The 22,057-nt window shown below is 38.1% G+C and overlaps 1 protein-coding gene across 8 annotated transcripts in view; it reads left to right on the forward strand.

The window, feature by feature from the left end:
* The window catches only part of DYNC1I1 (dynein cytoplasmic 1 intermediate chain 1), a 278,647-nt gene that overhangs the window by 160,727 nt on the left and 95,863 nt on the right, over positions 1–22,057 (forward strand). For all 8 annotated transcript variants that reach the window (XM_063099026.1, XM_063099022.1, XM_063099024.1 and 5 more), the window contains 4 exons: positions 5,474–5,563; positions 12,173–12,335; positions 14,393–14,492; positions 21,447–21,572. In XM_063099026.1, the coding sequence (XP_062955096.1) occupies positions 5,474–5,563; positions 12,173–12,335; positions 14,393–14,492; positions 21,447–21,572 (479 nt within the window). The remainder of the gene's footprint in view (positions 1–5,473; positions 5,564–12,172; positions 12,336–14,392; positions 14,493–21,446; positions 21,573–22,057) is intronic.

Here is a 22,057-nt window from a genome sequence, read left to right on the forward strand (position 1 = left end):
CTCTTGTGAAAAATCAGAAGCAGAGCAGCATGGGCTCTGCCAGTAGCCCAAGCGCTCTTATCCCAAGGTTTTGCAGGCCCTAAGAGGGCTGGGGAAAGTGAGAGCCCAGTGACCTCATAAAACCCAAGCCCCCCTCTTTACAGAGGGCTGCCTGTGCTGCTAAAGGCTCTGGTTGCAAGTATCAGGCAGCAACTCCAGTGGGAGGACTCACTGGATGGAAATATTGTGCTGACACCACCTCTAGTGGGATTTATTGGAAGGGGATCTGGTGCTGACACCACTCTAGTGGGATTTATTGAAAGGAAGTCTGGTGCTCCCTGAATCAACAGGAGGCAGGTTTGAAAAAGGGCAGAGACCAAGGGAGCCCAGACACTGGACCACTGGAACCATCTGGTTAGGATGTTGGGCATCACTGCTGCTATTGCATGCTGCCCAAAATGAATCCTAACTGCCCCTCAGCTTTGCCTCCAAAGATCCAAAGACAAAGCTCCCAAGTTAGGAGCATCCAGTCTGACTATGCAGATCCTGCCTGTGTCCTAGTCACCTTGGGCTTCAGGAGAGGAAAGTAGGGTCCAGTATGTCACCAGTACAGAATTACTGCGAAGGGGAATATCCCCCAGACAGAAATGTCTTTTGATGTTGTATCGCCAAATGATGGCAAATGTTCTACTGTGCTCCCTTTCAAATGCCTCAGTTTTGTAAGGTTGTCAGAGCAAGTCAACAGAGGACTGTGGCATATTAAAGTAGGCTACATTGGCTTCATTCTGAACCGTGAACTGGTAGAGAAAACTCTTTTGGAATTCACGCAAAGGCTCAGGCCTGGTGCTAAATGTGTTTTATGTGATTGCTGCATAACATGTAATTAGTCATTCTTAGACCTTCAGAAAATCTTCAGGAAGGAGGACGTGGTTATCAAAGATTCTTCCAACCAGGGGGAATGCATGCAGCACCGGAGATGGCAGAGTATGGGCGATAGACAAAATAACGTGTCTAAAAGATGCCATTGTTTGAAATTAGCCCCGTGGACTGACAGCTAATTAACTTCTGCCACTAGTTTAGTTTCTTGTGTGGACCTGGATACAGGAAACCATACGGGTGGTATTTTTTTTTCCTTTTCCAATCTCAGAGGAAATGTAACCGGGTATGAACTAGTGGCACAACTCATATATCAGTAGTCTGTAGCAGGTCTGCATAAATCCTTTTCTTTAAAGTTATTTAACTGTTTTGAAAATGGTTTCAACAGAAGTAATTCCAATTGCACCAGAAAGGAAACTAGAGTCTTAAAGAAAAATATACTCTCTTTGCTGAGCAAGGCAAACATATCAGTATGCAGAGAAACAAACCAGTCTCTTGTGTTTTATTTCCTCAACAAATCCACCGAAACACTTACTTTATGTCCTTGAAAAGGCTGATAGACAAAGAATTCAGTGGCTACTAAAAATTAATACAAACAACTGATTTGTAACCACTTTAAAAGGGCAGATACTATTTTAAAATTTTTCTGTTATTCATGGTATCTCATTATGGGACTTCGCACATATTATAAACACAGTAAATATTTGGTTTTTGTTTTTTTAAGTGATGGAAAACATATTCTCTAGGGAAGGATTTTCTATTTAAGGAATTAAATAACCTGTTGTTTCCCCACATGCTTCTATGCATAAACTAACACATTGTGTGACAAACTTAGCCCTTTTCATAGCCAAGCCCTTCATGGAATATATTTTTCCAATAAGCTCTTGGTGGCACTTTCTGTCATGATGTTTCTTTTTCGACTCTTCCAAGAACTTATGTTTAAAATAAAAACCCTTAAATCTGTGAAAGATGAGACTTTGATACTGTTTAAATCTGAGTAATTCAAAGTCATTTGATAAAACTGCCTTTAGTTTTGAGAACTAGAAGATGTGAACGTACAAACTAGCAGGCTCCGACGAAAGCATAATTGTTATCTATAGTCAATAAAACTGATAATAAAGGTATTTAGGCCTTGGGCCATTACCTGCCTTCGGTCCACAGAATGAGAAGAAAGAATCTGTTTGTTATTAGTCTTACATCTCCAATATCTTCACACAACTCACTCCCTTAACTTCTTTAAGTTTTTGGTCAAATGTCACTCTATTCCAATTGAGATTCTCCTTCCCCTGACCAGAATGCCTAATCCCCCTTTCCTATTTTATATTTCCTGTATAGCACTTGTCAGACACAGTGTATATTTTGTTTATTTGTTTGTGGTCTCTCTCCCCTAACTTGAGTGGAAACTCCATGAGCACAAAAACATTGTCTGTCTTCTTCACTGTAGTATGTCCAGCACCTTGTGCGTAGTAAGTGCTCAATCAATATTTGTTAATATACAGGCTAAAGCAATGTTTGTTTGAAGATTTCTACTTATGGATATTCCCAGCTATCCTGGTGGTTTAAAAAGCAATTTCACATCAATTTTTTATCTTATTTGGTTACAGCAACATTGTCTTTTAATAAATTATTATTATTCCATTTCAGCAGATGAGGGAACAGGGCTCAGAGAGTTTCCATGAATTGTGTAAAATCAATGGGCTAGCAAGTGATAGACTCCAGTCTGGCACCCAGACCAATTATTTCCCTGTAAGTGCTGTTCTCACCCAAGTTGTGAGTCTTTCTGGCTAGAGGAATTAATGCTTTGTATGAAGCATTGCTGGTCAGATCTCAGAGCAGTAAATTCCAGAATAAAAATAAGAATAGAATTTGGATGTAGCATGTATATTTTTGATAAGTAAAATAATACATTATGTATAGCTTTCAAGGGTGTGAACCCTAACTTCTTCTCAACTGAACCTTTCATGTACCTACCTCCTGGAAGTGGAAGAGCAATCCATGTTGAGGCCATGAAGCCCCTTGTTACATTGAAACTGAGTATTGCACCTGCTTATACTTTAGTCCTTTCTCCTCGGCATTTCTATTTCATGTCGTGCTGTGGTTAGGGAGGCAGTTTGCATAGTGGTTAGAGATCACAGACCCCCAAACAGGTAGAACTGAAAGCTTGATGTGGCTGGAAGTTTCTTTAGAGGAAATTGTTTCGTCTCCTCATCTATAACACTAGGCTAATGGTAGCAAGTTCTAATAAATTAGATGGTATGAGTGAAGAACTCATACCTACCTTAGGTATTATTACTTCTGTATCTCTTCTATTAAATTGTGAGATCATAGAAGATAATGCAGTTTACTGGCTTTATCAGTTTCCTTGGGCTTCCATAACAAAGTACTGCAAACTAGTGGTTTAAACAACAGAAGTTTAATGCCTCACAGTTATAGAGGCTGGAAGTCTGAGATCAAGGTTCTGGAAGGCTTGGTTCCTTCTCAGGGCTTCCAGAGGTTTGCTGGCGATCTTTGGTGTTCCTTGGCTTGTAGAAGCATCACTCCCATCTCTGTTTTTATCTTCTCATGGTGTTCTCCCTGTGTGTGTGTCTGTGTTCAAATCTCCCCTTTTATAAGGACACCAATCATAGTGGGTTAGGTGCCACCCTACTCTAGTATGACCTCATCTTAACTCGTTACATCTACAATGACTCTATTTACAAATAAGGTCATGTTCTGAGGTACTGGGGGCTAAGATTTCAATATATACATTGTGGGGGACACAATTCAAGCCTTATCACTGGCTTTATTACCTTTGTATTGATTGAATTTGCTCTGTACTTAGTAAGTGTCAGGACACTGCTGCTGAATGTTAGATTTAAAGAAACTTCTCTAAAAGGTTCACAAAGGGAGCCTCTTTCCAGCAGATGAGTGGTCTGAAAATTGCCACTCCATCCAATATTTACCAAAAGAGGACACTCTCCTTCAGCTAGTTTCTCACTGGGCTCTGTGTTAGCTCTTTGGATCAGGAAGAGACATCAGGTCAAGGTGGATATTTTGTTCAGGACTTTCCAAGAAGGTTTTTTTTGGGAATAGATGTCAGTAATATCTTTACATATCAGTAAGGACTTAGATGTATTACCTATAACTTAACATTTTAAAAGGTTTATTTGTCTAAAAATCTGGGTAACTCAGTACTCTTTTCCAAATTTTAAGTTCAACTTTTTATCTCATAAATATGACCTTAAAGGTAGATGTTAATAATAAATGACAATTTTCCTCAAAAGCGTTTTACATTCTTTATTATATGTATGTATTGTGGTCATAAAGTAATGAGGTTGGTTCCATAATCGGCATGCATGCCACATAGAGTACTGTATTTCAATAAAAATTCACATTTAAAAAAGTTTAATATCTAAATTGCAATGCTATACTTTACACATCCATATTTTTTTAATTGATATTCTTCCACAGATCAGTTGCTTAATATAGTCAGAACTTGTGTGGTTGCATTTCAGGCTATACATAATTTATTTGGGCATTTAAGTATGCATTTATAATGTATTCTCTAAGTGGTTGGTGCTGAAATTTTGAGTTGATAAAAATCTCAGGATTTATTGTGATGGGAATGGGACTATCCATAGAGCTTGAGATCTTACAGGAGGTCTGTAAATATTTGTTGAGTGAATGAATCAATATACAAGGTTGGGGGAGAAGTGATGTCATTTCTTTTAAACTCCATTTGAACTAATGAACTCAATAACCTACCGTGAATATGATACTGTATTCAAAAACTGGGAAAGCAAATTTTAATATCGTATATCATTTTATTTTCTATAAGTTGAATTTTCTTGGAACACCTGGACTCTCTCCTAAATCTTCTACATTGTGGCTGGCGATTTCAAGTGCTCTGTAATGAAAGGGGCCTCTAACAAGGGCAGATTGAGAGATGAGGCAGAAGGAGCACACATTTGCATAGGGCAGCAAGGGCACTATCACATCTGGCAGTGGTAGCTGTCTGGGTCCACTGGTTAGTGCTCATTAAATTCACATTAATGCATGAACTGCTCTGGATGTGTAAATGCCATTTCGGGTTGGTTGCTTTTTTCCAAACCAATGGCATTGACTTTGGGGGTCCTACCCCTGGTTGTTTACTTGCCAGTGGCATTTGGCCTAGGGTCAGACCTATATTTAACCTTTTCCTGAGGGTCAAAACCAAATTAATTTAGTGAGGATTAAATTGGAAATGAGTCATCTGTACAGCAGGTGTCCTCTGTGGAGAATGTGCTCCAGGTGGAAACATTTTAAGGTCTGTTCCTGGGCCATCTCTGAAGAAGCTTCAGAGGTCAAGAAGGCAATTCCAAGACATCCCACATGGAGAGAGCCTGGAGATGGATGTAGCAGGTGCCCACTCCAGGCTGTTTTCTAGGCAGCTTGGGGATAGTTTCAAAGAGGCCTCTTTTGGAGAAAATTTATTCATACATTCATGAACATTTATTTCGGGCATTCATGGTGGACTGATTTACTTAGAAGTTGCCCTAAATGATTGGAACTTTGCCCTTTACCCTTACCTCCCACCATCAACCAAAGGCTTTGATTTGAAGAAAAGAAAATATTGCATCTTTCTCTTTCTTTTTTCTAGAAGATGAAGAAGATGAGGAAATGGTGGAACCTAAAGTTGGCCATGATTCAGAACTGGAAGATCAAGACAGAAAACAGGAGGTGAAGGAAGGTAGGATGTGGGAGATGCATTGACTAATTAGTTGTTATTTTGTTTTCCTTTACCGACATAAGGGACTCTAGAGGAAAGTGAAAATTAAATTTGCATCCTTTACATAGAACGTTTTCTATGATTGCTCAACACATAACATTCAGGAAAATAAACGTAATCTACAAACAAGAGTCATCTATTTTTTTGTCTGATAGAAGTAAATAAAATGCACTGCACAGATATGATCTCCTCCTCACAGCATCCTTTTGAAGCAGATACTACTATTACCCCTATTTTATAGATAGAGAACTATCTCCGTCTATAAGAGAAGAGAGAGAGAGGTCTAAAGACTTACCCAAGGATACATAATTTATAAGTACATGAGCCAAGATTTATAGTTGAACCCAAAGCCATCCTCCTGTAGTAGCACTGGGTCTTGATAACAAGAAGTAAAAAAGAAAACGGAAAAGAAAGTGGGGGAGAGAAATACTGCAGGTGATATTTTCTTAGAAATCTAATTTTGTATTACTTTGAGATTCTCAGCCCATGGAGACACAAGAAAATTTTGAAATTGTCTTTCTTACTGACAGATGGAGAGGGGGACCTGAGAACTGAGTGTAGGTTAAAAGGGTTTTTCCATGTTTCCTGCTGAGTGTTTCAAATATGGACGGATATAATCTATTAAGAATTTCATTTGGTTCATAAGTTTTAGAGATGGCTGTGGCTCTGGCACAGTGCAAGGCACGTAATTGGCATTGGGGACCTTTGTACGAATTGGTACACATTGATTCCATGTACTCACTTCAACCCCTTGTATTCTTCTAAGAAAATTAGAGTAGCCTGAATACCTATTACTGATGACATCCATATGATGTGGAGTTAAATGAGACAGCTTTTTAAATGATTAAGATTGGTTTTTTTATTGAGAAATATTTGAAGTGTGTGTGTGTGTGTGTGTGTGTGTGTGTGTGTGTGAAATTTTGTTTCGATTTGTTTTATGCAATCTCAAGTATATAAAAGCCAGTGCAAGGTAGTGATGAAAAAACACAGGCTCTGGAGCAGACAACCTGGGATCAAATCTTGCCTCTGCCACTTATTAGCTGTTTGATCACTACTGACTAATTTAGTTTTACCTTTTTGCCTCAGTTTCCCCATCTGGCAAACAAATAATACCTACCTCCAGAGGCTTTTTATAAGACTCAATGGAGCTAGTATGGAACACTACTTGGCACAAAGTAAATGCTGTATGAAAGTTTGATAAATTAATATTAGCAGTCTTGCCTTGCAGTGTCTGGGTCTATCACCGAGCTCTCTCCCTACTGGAATGCCCTTCTGTGCACCAGTTCTCTGTGCTCAGCTTTGCCATAGCCCATAGCTTTGAAATGAGAACATGGTTACCTGGACCCCAGCCGGCATGTAAGAAATTGTGAAAATATCAAAAAAGATGCAAGTAAAGTCCTTTAAACTCTTTAGAGAACTATCATTAAAGGTTCTATTTTTGTCACTGCGCCTGGTTTCAGGCATTGAGAAGGTCGATCGCTGTCCAGTTCTGGGATGTGACTGAGGGAAGGGAGAAAATTCAGCATCTTTAACAATGGCATCCACAGAAGGTACAAGGGTTATTTTTTTCTGAGAGATTTCTGATTTGATGGAAGAGATTTTACATTTAAACTTCTACTAAAATCATCTCTTTTTTAAAAAAAGCTGGTAATAGAATATCACTATCACAGGTGTAGCAAGGGACAAAATAAGTCAGGATCTATTAAAATACGCTCGTTTTCCTTTTGCAAAATAGCCTTAAAATAGACTGAATGATAAGGAGCCAGGGTATTTTGTGTGTGTCTTGGCATGGATTCCCCATCACCTCTCCCCAATCTCTAACCCCGGACTCCAATCTCCAAATCATCTTCTCTGGTAAAGCAAAGCAACCTCTTTCTTAAGTTCTGAGTAAGAACACCCTTCAGTTTTAACTGTTCCTGCTGCTTCATGGAACTGATTAAAGTCATATTAGAAGTCAAAAAGAAGTTTGAAAGAACATTTCCTGTTACTGCCTCACTGTGTGCCTTATTCTCCATTAATGGCTTTTCTGCAAATTAGCACATAATGGGTTAAAAGCATGTTTATGTTGGCATCAAACTCTCTGTATTTTTTTTTTTAAGCAAGACAGTATTTTGCAAACTTTTGAAAGAATCTCTAGCAGATATAATCGTGGCGCCATTCACACGACTACATAGTACTTAGGGCTGTGTCAGCACTTCCATTATGAACTCTGCGTTTCAGGGATTTATTACACAGCCATAAAAATTTGCTCTGGGCTGCAACTTGACATACACAGTTTCAAACCAGGGAACACATTTTTGAGAAATCTGTTTGACCTTTTCTTTTTTTTTTGGAATGAAGAAAAAAGAGTTGTGAGGGGGAGATAGGGAAAATAATTAATGCTCACTGGCTTTTGACATTTTTGTTCATGTGACATCAAAATGCATTAAACAGTAAAGAAATACAGTTTTGATTTATTGTTATTTTCACTTTTTTCTCCACAATAGAGTATGATAAAACAGCAGGTACATTTTAGCTTTTAATCAAAATTTAGGAAATTCCTATATGTTGGTGTCTTAGAGTCTTCATGTTTAGGGACTCAAAACAAGAGAATCAGAAACCTAACTCTTGTAAATACAAATTAACTCATAAACCTCATGTTAACCTCAGATAAGGATATCCTTCATTTTTAGTTTGGTTTGATTTTCTTGCTGCTGTCTATGAACTGATTTTACTGTAAAATTCCCATGAGAGCCACTGTTCCCATTTAATCTGATCTTTTTCCAGGTTATATGAGTTTATTTTATTTGTTTTATCTTTTAGATACTCTTGAAAAATGTTTTAAATATAATTTTTTATTGAAATTTAAAGCTACAACACTGAAACAAGGCAAGACAGTTCCAAAGCAAATATTTTAAAAATAACTTTTAACGTAAATAGGAGATATTAAAACATTCCCTATATAAGTTGTGAACTTCATTACAAATTTTACTCTTTTATAGAGGAAAAAGATCCCAAGAACACTAAAAACCAAGATATGGCATGTAGCAAGTAGAGTAAATTAAAAAGAAATTGACAAAGTACAAATTAGGGTCAATAAGAACAATTAAGAAAACAGAGCAAATAGGTGCAATTATCTTGAAAGTACATTAAAAGTATTTTCCTATGTAAAACTAATATAAATTAATATTTCTATGATAAAAAAATTAAAAGTGCACCATAAATAAAATTTTTATTAGATTTTAACTTTGCAGGCCACAAATTCATAGAAGTAGGCAGTCTTCTAAATTTTGAATTTCATGAATCCAGTACATTTCTTTCATGCATGTTATTCAAGCTAATTATAATGGTTTGGGTAAATTTTGGTAAATTTGAGAATTGTTTTGTCATTTGAATTATATGTAAGTCATATCTGTGTGTTTTATTTAAAAAAGAATCTTTTTAAAATAAAAAGGGCACTTTAAATGCATAAAGTATTGTTAGCTGTCAGCTCTTGGCAGAAATAGTCCTTATTTTGTATTGCGAAAACAAGCAAACAAAAAACCTGCTGCAATAGCATTTTCTGCTTAACTTATAAGAAAAATTAAATATTATCACTGCCCATGTATTGACTTTTGCTATTAAATTAATTTCTACCCTGTTATACTGTGAACTTGTTAAAAATAATTTATTAGGTTCCAGCGGTAGGGTGAAGCTACAGAAAGAGATAATTCAGGGAGAATTTGGAGTCTATCCTGTAATAAAACAGTTCTGATTTTATTTGTTTAAGCCTATATTTTGAACTTTTTGGATTCCATTAATCAACCAATTTTCTTTCATGAACTATGATGTCTGGAAGTTTTTATCTCAGAATATACCTTTTGGTTGTGGTTCCTGGATGCTCCATTATATTTTCATTATATTGTAACAACACTCGTCAATTTAAAGATTTTTAAGTATGGAAGGTTTTGCGTTTTTTTATCAAAAATAACTATGGCACTATTTAACTACTCAGTTGAATATTGTTTATGACTTATCTGCACATGCATCTGATTATTTTGTGCTAACAAATCATGTCATTCTATCCCTGTTAGACATCAAAGATTAATATAAAATATATCCTTTGTTTGCTTCAGTAGCAATTTAATTTCAAGCCAAGTATTGTATTGTCAAACATAATATCTAGAGTGGCTACTGCTTCACCTACCTGAACTTGGCCTCTGCAAGTGCACTTTGATCAGCCACTTATGTTTCTCTTAGAGGAGAAGTTGTATGTCTTGAAAGCTGAGATCAAAGTGACAATAAGCTACAAGGAAGAAAAAAATTACAGAAAATTACAGATACTATTTTTTATTCAAGGTAATGGACCTGTAAGGAAAGAAACAGGTGAAATAGAAGAGCGGCTCAAAAAGATAAACAGAGACTGAAGAGATTTATATATATATATATATATATATATATATATATATCATTAAAAAAGGAAAAAAGAGAAAAAGTTCCTACTTTTTTGCTTAACTTCAAGTGTGTCTCAAGTTGTGTCTTAACAGTGCTCATGGCCGAGTGAGTCTTTTTAATTAAGACATTCTTCTTGGCCCATAGTATCCTTGTTTAGTGAAGTTTCTTATTTATGTAACATAAAAACCAAAAAAAAAAAAAAATGGACTTGGCATTTTGTAATTTTTTTCCCTTTTGCCTAGTTACATTTAATAGTTTTATTGTCTTCTTGAGTGAAATAATTCAAACACAGACTAATAAATTACTATTTAATTACTAATTATTAAATGCTTAGTTACTTGGCTGGCATATTTATCTTTAACCCTTAAACCAGACTTAAAACTTAGATATTATTATCTCCATTTTATAGATAAAACTGCTTCTAAGAGAGCTTCAATTAATTGATTAAAGAATCAAAGCTAGCAAATAATAGGGTAAATGTTTGATTCCAGGTTGGTTTTATAGAATTCTTCATGTTCTTTATGACTTCCACCTATGCCCTTAGTACCTAGCCAAAGTCTGAGTCTACACATTGTCAGCCTCATCATTCTCAAACTAGTGTCTGGGCAACACTGCTCAGTAGGAGTTGATGGAGATTCCTAGAGAGTTCCAATACACACTGGTATATTTAGGGCTCTTGAGACCTAGGCTCTTGAACTAAGGGGTGGACGGTGTTTGGAGAAGGTCTTCAGCTATAATGAATGAATCTTGTTTTCCCATAATATTATGTGGAGAGCATTTCTTAAGGTGTGAACCAACCACCTCGGAATCATTCTAGTTTTTTGTACAAATACAGATTCTTGAGTCCTTCCAGACCCTATATATCATGGGCTGGGGCAGGGATGGAGAGGCTGGAAAGAGAGAGACATTATGAACATTACAAGCTTGAAATTTACTACCACAAATGCAGAAGGGCTCCTTGATAGTTCAGAGTTCTTAGGACAGTGGCTTTGAGATACCATTAATCAAATCAAACAACACATCCACTATGCTACATGTGACTGTACCTACAAGATTCCTCTAACCATGGAGCCAGGTAGAAATCAGTCTTGGTTGTGGGGATGGTTGTGGAAGAGTTGGGGAGACTCTGTGGGTGAGTGATTCCTCAAGGGATCCCACCTGTGATTTTAATGCACCACCCTACTCCTGCAGATTAAACTTCAGGAGCTTTTGTACTGCTGAAAGAGTAAGCAATCAAATGTAAATGTGCTTTCTGCACAAGAGTTAAACTGGGGTTCCTGAAGAACCACAAAGGTTCAGCTGACAGTTTCTGCCCTTGAGGATTTTTCAGTCTGGGGGAATTCCTAATCCCTTCCCCATAGTTTTATGTAAAACCTGCTACTGAAAGAACTGTTTATGTAACCGAATTGTGACTCTGAGGTGAGCTAACTTTCAGACACCATGACATACGGCTAATTATTTGATCTCTTTGTCTCATTTTGTATCTTCAAATTTAGTTTGATAAGATTAATCATGCTAGAAAAGTAATACATAAAATAGTTGTGGGGTGTTTTATAAAAGCATTTATTTGTTCCATGTGTTTGTTTAAAAACAGAAAATATCTTGGGTGAAAGCAGGTTTGGAATAACAACTTTCAGCTTTTGAATGGAATCTATATAACAATCAGTCAGCCTTACCAACTAACCATCTAAAATAAAATGAATTTGCTCAATAGAAAGAGGAAAGGTACTATCTGGATCAGATTACAAATAGTCCCTAATTATTTAATATGTGCAGCTTTACACTAGTACAATAGTATATAAATACATAGTTTTATAGATTTATCTATTATGCCCTATTTGAGCTGTTTTTCAAGTTCCGTTCCAAAGAAAATAATATTCAGAACTGATTGCTAAAAACACACCAATTTATTTTCATTTGTAATCTTTTTCAATTCTTCCAAATAGTAATTAGGCCAGATATGAAATATTTTTGCAAGGATGTCTGCTATAGCTTTTGGTATAAATTTGAGACTAACTCAGAATCAATACTAACAATGGTTTATTTCACGTGTCTTTTCACTCCTTTAGTAAGCAGTATCTTTCAAGAGTTGGATTCCTCTTGAAAAGTTTTAATTGTCCCTTTTTCCTTTCCTAACAATTTCTTTTACATGAAAAGCCCCTCCAAGGGAGCTGACAGAGGAAGAAAAACAGCAGATTCTTCACTCAGAGGAATTTCTCATCTTTTTTGATCGGACAATACGGGTGATTGAAAGAGCACTGGCAGAAGACTCCGACATCTTTTTTGACTACAGCGGTCGGGAGTTAGAGGAAAAAGATGGGTTAGTCTCTTGTGTGTGTTTTTTAAAACATGGTGTAAGTTATCATGGTGTAAGTTGATTCTAAGTTTATTTATATATTGACTAGGCAAATCCCAAATCTAACAAGTCAGGGGAGGATGATCCAGGACTGATCTTAACAGCTTTGCCTACAGGCTTTGGTTATAACTTCTGGCTTAGAGTTTTCCTGTAATTATCATGTGCTTCTGGGAAATGCTTTTGAACTTGATATCTGGGGAACAGCCCAGGTGATAAAGACTAGCAGAGACAGATACATTGTCCTTTGAGAAAATATTTTTTATGAGCAGCAAAAGGAGATTTGTGTTATATCCCCTAGATCTATTCTTGCTGTCTAAGCAAACAGGAAGCTGAAAAAAATAAACATGGGATGTGGGAGAATTTAACTGATATGACAGACAATGAACAGGGACTGGAAAATTTTTTCTTTTTTTGGTACCGTAAGATTATATATTCATATATATATATATATATGCCTTTTAGGGAACACATATGCAAGGATATATTTACAGATAAAACAAACAGAAAACCTAATCAATAAAAGCAAGTGACCTCAAATGACATTCTCACTGACTGTAGCACATGTCCCGAAAAAGGCAGTGGCTGTCAACCAACATCATGGAGATAATAGGAGGCACTTAATGAGCCTCATAAGAAATAGATATAACTGATTTTTAGCCACAGATTTCCTTTGGCTGAGAACAATAAGTGAAAGTGAGATCACCTGCCTTTTTCATTAGATCTGATATTTTACTATTTCTAAAATTCAAATATGTTCTTGAAGGACAATGTCTTATCATCACTGAGGATACTCAAAGGAATGTAACAGAAGCTCTGAAAACAATTTCAAAAGAGAGTTCTGTAAATGTTCTCAACTGTTGGCTGCATCTTTACACTACTTTGAAGGGTCAAAAATATTTTGAATGTACATGTTCTGCGATATTTTTCTTTTAACGAAGCATTACTCTGTGGCTCAGTTGATTTTGTTGGTCCTCTTTCCCTCTGGGTGCGTGGCCAAGTATTATCCCAGGTTCTTGGCAGGACTTTGCTACATGCTCCTCTCGCCTAAGTTTGTAATGGTGGAGCTGAGGAAGGGTTATCTGGGAAAAAAAAGTCATAATAGGTCAGCTAATTAGAGCCCAAAGAAATAGTCTGAAGCCAGTCACATAGTCTGAACAAAAGCTATATAGGATAAGTGATGCAGCGTGCAAGCCAATGGAATGCAGCAAATGAACAGAAGAAAGGTGAGCATAAAGGAATTCCTGAACTGAAGCCCAAGCAATTTAGGCAGCTTTTTATGCAGATCCAATAGCTGCTGGCACAGAGCAAGTATTACTCAGTTTAAACTCTTAGCCTCATGGAGTAACTGCATGACCAGTGCAGAGTTCTTCAAAGGATTTGTGATGGCCAGTTGAATATCAGCCAAGTAAACACGGGCCAAAGTGTAATCCTCCTAGAGCCAGATGCAGTTTTGGTTAATGGCAGGAATGGTAAGTATCTGGAACACATCTAATGAATACCTCACTAACCACTATGCCTGTCTCATGGCAGAAATTATCACTTACTATTGAGCAAGGAGGCAACCACTATAGCCAGGCAGAACTTACAAGTAAATAGAAACATGCATATCATTTCTGGTCCAGATAAGATTATACTGATATCAAAGAATCCCCTAGTGTGTTGTGCTCCCTTGATAGCATGGAGATTTCTAATATAACCTACTTTGGGCTAGAGCTTGGTAGGGGGAGGAGAATGCTTCAGGACTGGTTAAGATGGGATCCTGAAACAAATTTGACATTTGATACTGGAGTTGGAACAACATGTGGAAACCTTTTCTGGGCCAGGTTAGAAAGAGCTTTTCATAAAGGAGACCATCTTTAGTTCATTTATTTATGATCAGAGTTTACTGTCTAGATTGATGTTTTGGCTTCAGAGTATTGTGTGCCGTGCTTTTGCCATTTCACTGTTTCAGTATGAGCAGCATAGACATAAAGCCCTGTTCTAAAGCATCATAATTATCTCTGATATTTAAACTCTCCTAGGGATGTTCAGGCTGGAGCCAATCTTTCTTTCAATCGTCAGTTCTATGATGAGCATTGGTCCAAGCACCGAGTAGTCACTTGTATGGACTGGTCTCTCCAGGTAAGAATTATTGCTGGGGTGGGACAAACTGGGTTTGTGTTCTCATGGCATTTGTCTAAAAAATTAGAGAGATGTGTTCCTCCACTTTGTGTTTACCAACCTGCAATTTTCTTCTCTATGCCTGTTGGTTTTCTTTCTCGTTTTACTGAGGTTTATTTTAAATTCTTCACTCGGTTATTTATATTTATTGAGTACTATGTGCTAGGTACCAGACAAGGAGCCAGTCCATTCTGTCCTTGAAACTGCTCTCATTAAGGTGACCATGGATTTGTTACTTGTCAGATACCGTGGATATTTTTAAGTCTTCATCTCTTTGTCAACCAGCTTAATAGACTTTCCTATACTTACAGAAACAATCTTTTCCCACTGACTTCTCTCTGCTCGATTGTACTCTCTTCTAGTTCTCTGACTTCTCTAAGACTTCTTTTTCCTTGACCAACTTTGGGATCCCTGTGGCCTGCCTTCATCCTCTGATGTGGATTCAATCTCTGCCTGGACAGCCTCTTTACATCTCCCACCCAATCTCCTTCTTGAATTCCACTTTGTGTACCAGACAGATCCATTCAGCTGTATCACATAATTTCAAACTAATCATTAACTCATTATTTCCATATATCCCAAATATATATATTTTTTTTGCCTACTACATTATCTCTATGTTAAAGGTATCACAATAGGGCTGGCCGGTTAACTCAGCTGATTAGAGTGCAGACCTGTAACACCATGGTCAAGGGTTTGGTTCCCTGTACTAGCCAGCTGCAAAAAAAAAAAAAAATTAATAAATTATAAATAAATAAAGGCATCACAATATACCCAAGGACCTAGAACAGAACCTTCATCATCAACATTACTAACTTTTTCTTATCTTCCAGGCACAGTCTGGCATCTCCACTTATATATTCATCATCTTATATCTCTACTACGGTACTGTTGTTAACCTTCTCGATGGTCTTTCTTTTTTTTTTTTTTTTTCTTCTGGCACTGGTCAATACAGGAATTGAACCCTGGATCTTAGTGTTTTTAACTTGTCTTCTATCTGTGCTTGTCCACCTACAGTTTTCCCTCTGGACATCTACCCAAATAATCTTTCTAAATTATAAATCTTATCACTTTACTCCCTGGATTAAAACTCTCCATTGCCTGTAGGAAAAGAGCCTAAACTCATTAGTGTGGCATTCAGAGTAAAAGCAGGCAAATTTACCAAAAGCTGATTTGCTGACTGGCCAACCCCACCAATTGACAATATACTAAGCACTATGCCCCACCTCGAGTGGCTAAGTAACATGTGAAAGGCACACAGCCTGGTTGTGGTGGGGTGAGAGTTTGAACCCAGGTAGTCTGGTGCCTGAGCCCACACGCTGTGTTCCCTCCTGCAATGATAGCAATTAGGGAAGCTGCAAAAATTGGTCCTAGGCATTTATGCATAGCACAGTTTCTGCTTTCTTATAGTCTGTACTTTAATTGGGAATAATTTCATAGCTAGCTTTTGATTTGTTTCTTATATGTGAAGCATGGTGCCAACTGCTTTAAGGCTTTATCTTATTTCACCCTCACAACAGTCACAAGGCAGGCACTATTGCTATCTCCATGTTATAGATAAAGAAACTGAGGCTCAAACAGCAAAGTAATTTGCTAAAAATCACTCATCTAGGATGTGGTAGAGCAGGGATTTGAACCATAGCCTTTAGCATTCCAAGGCATATGTTTTTAACCACTGCCTCCCACAAAGGGCTTCTGAATCTGAAACCCAGAGAGCTTAACATGTGCTGTATGATTTGGGGCAGATAGCAAGAGCTCCCAGAGTTCAGTGGAAGTTGCAATCTATTGCTGGTCAGATAGAGCTTCTCAAAAGACTGAGATTTAGACACATGGAAGGGAGAAGAAAGTGATCTAGGCAGAGCAGTAAAACAGACCTCTTTTAATCCTCTTGGAGAACAGGGGAACTGAAGAGGAGTGTAATTCCCCACAGCCAGACTGTCATCAGCCACCAAGTGGGTGAGTGTCCTCTCCTCTTGAATCCCCTTTCACATCCAGACAACAAAGCACACAGTGTATGATCATGCAGAGACTAAGACAAGCAGGGTTTGCCTGACCACTTTCTGCCACTGTGTGGGTGGTCCATGAGCACGCTCCGTGTGTGCACAGAAATCAGAGCCAAGCCCGAGGAAACACTTAGCTCGGCTTGTTCACTTGTTCGGAGTCTGGAAATTACACAGAAACCTTATCTGACACATTCCTCAAAGACAACTGTTACTTGTTCCTGGGTCAGCTGATAAGGCTCCCTGAGGAGGCGGCATCAGAAGGGCTGGTCCCCGCCTCACCTCCGTGTCTGATGGGCCGCATTGCCCGTGGATTTGTTTCCACACAGGGCCCTGCGTGATGTTTGTGTTGCAGGAAGTGAAACTGGAAAGGGCAGAGGCTCCTCCTGGGAGAGACCACATTTATTTTCCCCCTATTTTGTGCAACTTGCCCATCTACACTTTGGGGAAGAGGTGTGCAATTCTGAAAAATGTATTTTATGTGGGACATAAGAAAAAAGAATTGGAACCATCAACTCCTACATCACAACACTTTTGTGGGGTTCAAAGGACCAGGTCTTCATTCTTATGGGATGAAGAGACTTTCTGAATGGATCTCGATCAATCCAATGATGTTAAGAAAGAAGAGAAGGATTGAGGCACAGTCTTAGAGTCTAGAAGGAACATGTATGCTAGGATGATTTCCTCAGTGGAATACAACAAAACTGAGGGAGAAAAAGGAAGAAACTATAAGGTTGGGCATAGCTTTGATCTCGTGAACTTCTTAAACAAAAACACCTTAACTTGGCAATACTTGAAAAATATTATGCAAACATTATTCCCAGGAAGAAATTTGGCCGTTTGGGGAATTATGTCAATTTTGTCATTCATTGAACATCGTTTAGCACAGGGGGTCAACAATATTATCCACATACCACATGACAGATTTTCCAGACATGTATAAAACTCGACTCATGATATTACTTCCAACATGTATACTCCTGTCATGTAAGTTAAATCCTCCAACCCTGCAGTCACCCAAGATACAAAGCTGAGAAATCTTCGACAGCTCATTTAGATGCTAAATCCAGTCAAATTTACAGTAGCAAAAAGACTTCCACTGACACCAGTTCAAATCCGCTAACATGTAGATCTGACACCTACTTTATGTCATGCCCTCTACTTCTTTCTTCTATTAGGATATAGCTTTCTAGCTGGTCTCTCTAACTCCAGTCCTCTACACGGTTGAGTCATTATAAGTACTGCTACCAGGTTGACCTTTGTAAAGATTACTTATATGCTATATCACCTTGGGCAGGGTGCCTAACTTCTCTTGACTTAAGTTTCCTAATCCATAAAATGATGATGATAATAATACCTAGCTCTCATGCTTTTTGGGAGAATTAAATGAGTTAATGTATTGAAAAGACATAGAGTTAAAAAGTGTCCGGTGCATGAAAAGTACTCAATAAATGTGACATAGTAGTAAAAGCATAGTAGTAAAAGCAGTAGCAGCAGTTATATTAGTAGCTGCAGAGTATGACTCCTTGTGGTGCCCAGAGCAAAATCTAAAATCATTAGCCTGTGTTCAGTGACTTTTGTGACAATGCCTTGAGGCATTTCTAACCCTTTCTTCTTTTATACCTCTTCACATAACCTGCCTTTCAGCTAAATACTACAACCTGATGTCTCCCGAACATGTTCTTCTCCACTGTATTAGTTTAAAAAAAAAGAAAAAAACTTTACCCCTGTCAAGGTTAAGCAGAAAGGAAAATGTATTGGAGAGCCACTAGAGTAGTTAAGGAACCCATGGGAAAGATGAAGAACTAGAATTCAGGAAAAGTAGGTATCTGGGCAGCTTAGGAGAACTCACCAAAGGGAAGCTGTGATTATACTGACTCTTTTACCATTCCACGGGTTCTCTGTGTCAGTTCAAAATTTACAATATCCCGGTTAGAGAATGGGATTGGCTGAGATGACTGAAGTATCAAACCTGAAATTAATTAATCATCCCTGGGAAGTTAGACACCTCTGTATTGGGGTGATCTCCAAAGAGAGAGAATCATATGAACCAGGTGGATACCCAAGAGAAATCTCCCACACACACTTTTGTGCCCTTGTTCATGCTCCTCTCTCCTAACAACCTGCTCACTTGACAAGGCACAACTCAAGTCCCATTTCTTCTCAGAAGTCCCCTCCCACTTCTATCCTGGCCACACCCTACCCCAACTAAAGTGCTTATTTTCTACAGAAACTTGCATATACCTCCATCTTAGCGCATATAGTGTTCTGCTTTTATGTGTGTGTTGTAGTTATTCCCACACGTGTCTTGCCTCCCTGGCTTAATGGTGAGTTCCCATAAAGCAGAGCACATTACTGTGAATGTCTTGTCCTGCATTTCACCTGGCACAGGGCCATATATGTGCATAGGGGGCACATGATGTATTCCACAGTGGACAGGAAGGGACATGGCCTTTTAGGCCCAACAGATTTCAAGCGGGGTCCTCACTTCATCACAATTAGCAATATGACTTGGAACAAGTTACTCACTCAAGTTGCTTCTTTGTAAACCATTGCCTACTTCAGAGGATTGTGAAGACCAAGTGAGTTAACATATCAATTAGCTCAGAGTCTGGCACATCATGGTCACTTAAAACATGTTGGCTCCTTCCTGCCTGGTAAATGCTAGATTTCATTTTTTTGCAAGAATAAACCAGGATAGAGAGCATATCTGGTAATTTCTAGGTAAAATTCTCCTAGGTTAAATATTGAATAATCCAGCCCTATGAGTAAGCAAATGATCACAAATTTCATAATTGTTCATATTCTCTTTTAAATCATAGTTTTTGACAACATTGAAGATTTAAATAATTGTTTAGAGACTTTTTGTTGGAGAATAAGAAAGTATGACTAGTCATGTTCAAACAAACAAACAAACAATGGAAAAGGCATACTAGAGGACACTTTGAAATCATAAAAATTACACAAATAAAATTTAACAGTCTTTTTAGGCCTTATGATCCCAGTTATAGAAATTATTCTGAAGGCATTTGACAGGTATTTTACTAAAACACTCTCTGTTTTCTAAAGGAGTTTTAAAACCAAATGACTTAAAATATTTTTAAAATGGAAAAAAGAAAAGCTGCAAGTGGGTGCCAGCGATAAGACCCAGATGTGAAGTTGTGGGATATCATTCCAGACACATCTGGCTGCTCCTTGGCCCCTGTGGTAGTGCTGTCGATGTTTACAGAGTTGCCTTTTCACATGTAACATAATTAAACTTCAGATGGACAGTCTGGAGACTTCTGTGTTTATCTGGATGTACATTTCTTTGAATGGTCTTTGAATCAAAGGCCTTTCTTAATAGTCCTTTGATTGATCTACTAAGGAGCATTTTCTAATAAAGAATGATTACTTCCCCTGGTGGCCACATACATGTGTATCATTACATCTCCTCTGCAGCAACCAGCAAGTTGTAACTCTCTGCAGCTTTCCTAAGTTGAGACAGCGGAAAGAATGAATAAAGCCACATAGAAGACTTCAATGTAGTTATTTTTGGTAGAAAAAAGCCAATATTCAAATTTATAAGGGCAATATTTTGTTAAATATATAAATAGCATACTGAAAAAGGAGAAAAAATTATTTATGAGAAAAGAGGTGATATGATCTGCTAGAATCCTAATGCTGTTTTTTAGTGGGGTTGCCTTATGAGAAGCTCGGGTAGGAATGGCATTTTCATGAAATGTGTTCTAACTCATAAATACGTCCTACAAGAAAGATGTAAACAACACAAAAGAGGTATTTCAATGAGAGTGAGTATCAGACTCATAGATACACCTCTGTTCCTCCAAACTAGCCCCATGAGGCTGGGTCATGGGGGTGGGGGAAAAGGAAAGGTTGTAAGACATTAAGCAGGAGAAGTAGAAAATGACAGATCATGAAGGATACCACATGACCTGGATTTTGCCTTGAAAGTAATGATGAGCCATTAAAGCATTTTAAGCTGAGAAGTGACTTAGCCAAATGTATATTTTGTAAAGTCATCCTGACAAAGGATGGAGAGTGGAGCAAGTGAGGGTAGGGCCTGGTAATCCTGAAAGCAGGAAGCTATTTAGGAAGCCATTGCCTTCATTCAGACAAGATATTAATTTAGGAGGATCTGACCTTAAGGATGGAAAGAAAATGTGCATTTGAAAGATATTGAGGAAGCAGTGAAGTACAGTATGTGGGGAAGAGAGAGAGGAAGAAGTAAGAATGAATAGATGAATATAGAATGTCTGGCCTGGGCAGCCAGGTAAACGTTAATGCAAGGCACTAAAATGAACATTGGAAGAGCAGTAGGTTTTTTGTGGAAGTCAAGGAGCCCATTTTTCGATGTGTTGCATCTGATATGTCTATGGACAGCCCTGAGCAATCCCCAGTAGGCAGTCAGATATAAAGATATGCAGCTCAGAGAAAATCAAGCCTAGAGATAAAGATTTGAAAAATATCAGCATAAACTTAATAAAGCCATTGGAGTGGATGAGGTCACCCAGGGAGAATGCGTAGAGAGAGGGAAAACAAGGTCAGAGAACAGCCCCTCTTGGAATATAATAGAAGGAGAACCTGTAGAAACTAAAAAGAGTGGTCAGGGAAGAAAATCAGAAAGGAAAAGATGGAATATAGGAGAAAGAGGGAGTAGCCCAAAGCATCAGATAATACAGAAAAGAAGCAGTGTTTGCAGTTTGGTAGTCATTAGTGACCATGGCAAACACACAGAGAGTGTTAGAGGCAGAAACCAGGTTGCAGTAGGTTGAGGCAGTAGGTTGATATTAAGTATGCCAGAAATGAAAAAGCGCCATTTACAGCATGTAGTACTGCATGTGTCTGTAGGCATAAGAAAGTTTTCTTTGTTGCCATCTTTGCATAATCCATCCTTGTGACCTCTTCCATTTAGTATCCCGAGCTGATGGTTGCTTCTTACAACAACAATGAAGATGCTCCTCATGAGCCAGATGGAGTGGCCTTGGTTTGGAACATGAAGTTTAAGAAAACCACGCCAGAATATGTCTTCCACTGTCAGGTAGGAGTCGGCACAGTAAAAATATCTTATGTCTCCCACTAGACCAAATATAGTTCATGCTGTAGTGCATCTGTCTTATGTTGAGAGGAAGAACTGGGTTTAAAAATGGAATTGTTGACAATTTTGGAAAATTCCCCAGCCTAATGTTTTGGGAAAGTGGCAACCCTCCCCAAACAGTTAGAAAGCCTGGTTGGGGACTGTGTGTCATTTTCTTTCTATTTAAAACAGCCCCCATGAGGACGAGTTTATAAAGACCTCGCACTTAGGAAGAAATCGTGGTGAACCACTTCCTCTGCCGAGCAGCAGCATATGCTTGCCCACCCACGTGGACATCCTCAGAGCACTGCCATTTCAAGTCTCCTCCTCCCTCTGAAATGTAGTTCAATGGATTTTGCTAATTTTAAGTTTACAGGCACCATATTGCTTTATGGATAATAATACTTCTGTAACTGGTTTGGGGGAAGACTTACCACCAATGTTTCTTG

This window comes from Cynocephalus volans, chromosome 6 (assembly GCF_027409185.1).
Source record: "Cynocephalus volans isolate mCynVol1 chromosome 6, mCynVol1.pri, whole genome shotgun sequence".
NCBI lineage: Eukaryota > Metazoa > Chordata > Mammalia > Dermoptera > Cynocephalidae > Cynocephalus > Cynocephalus volans.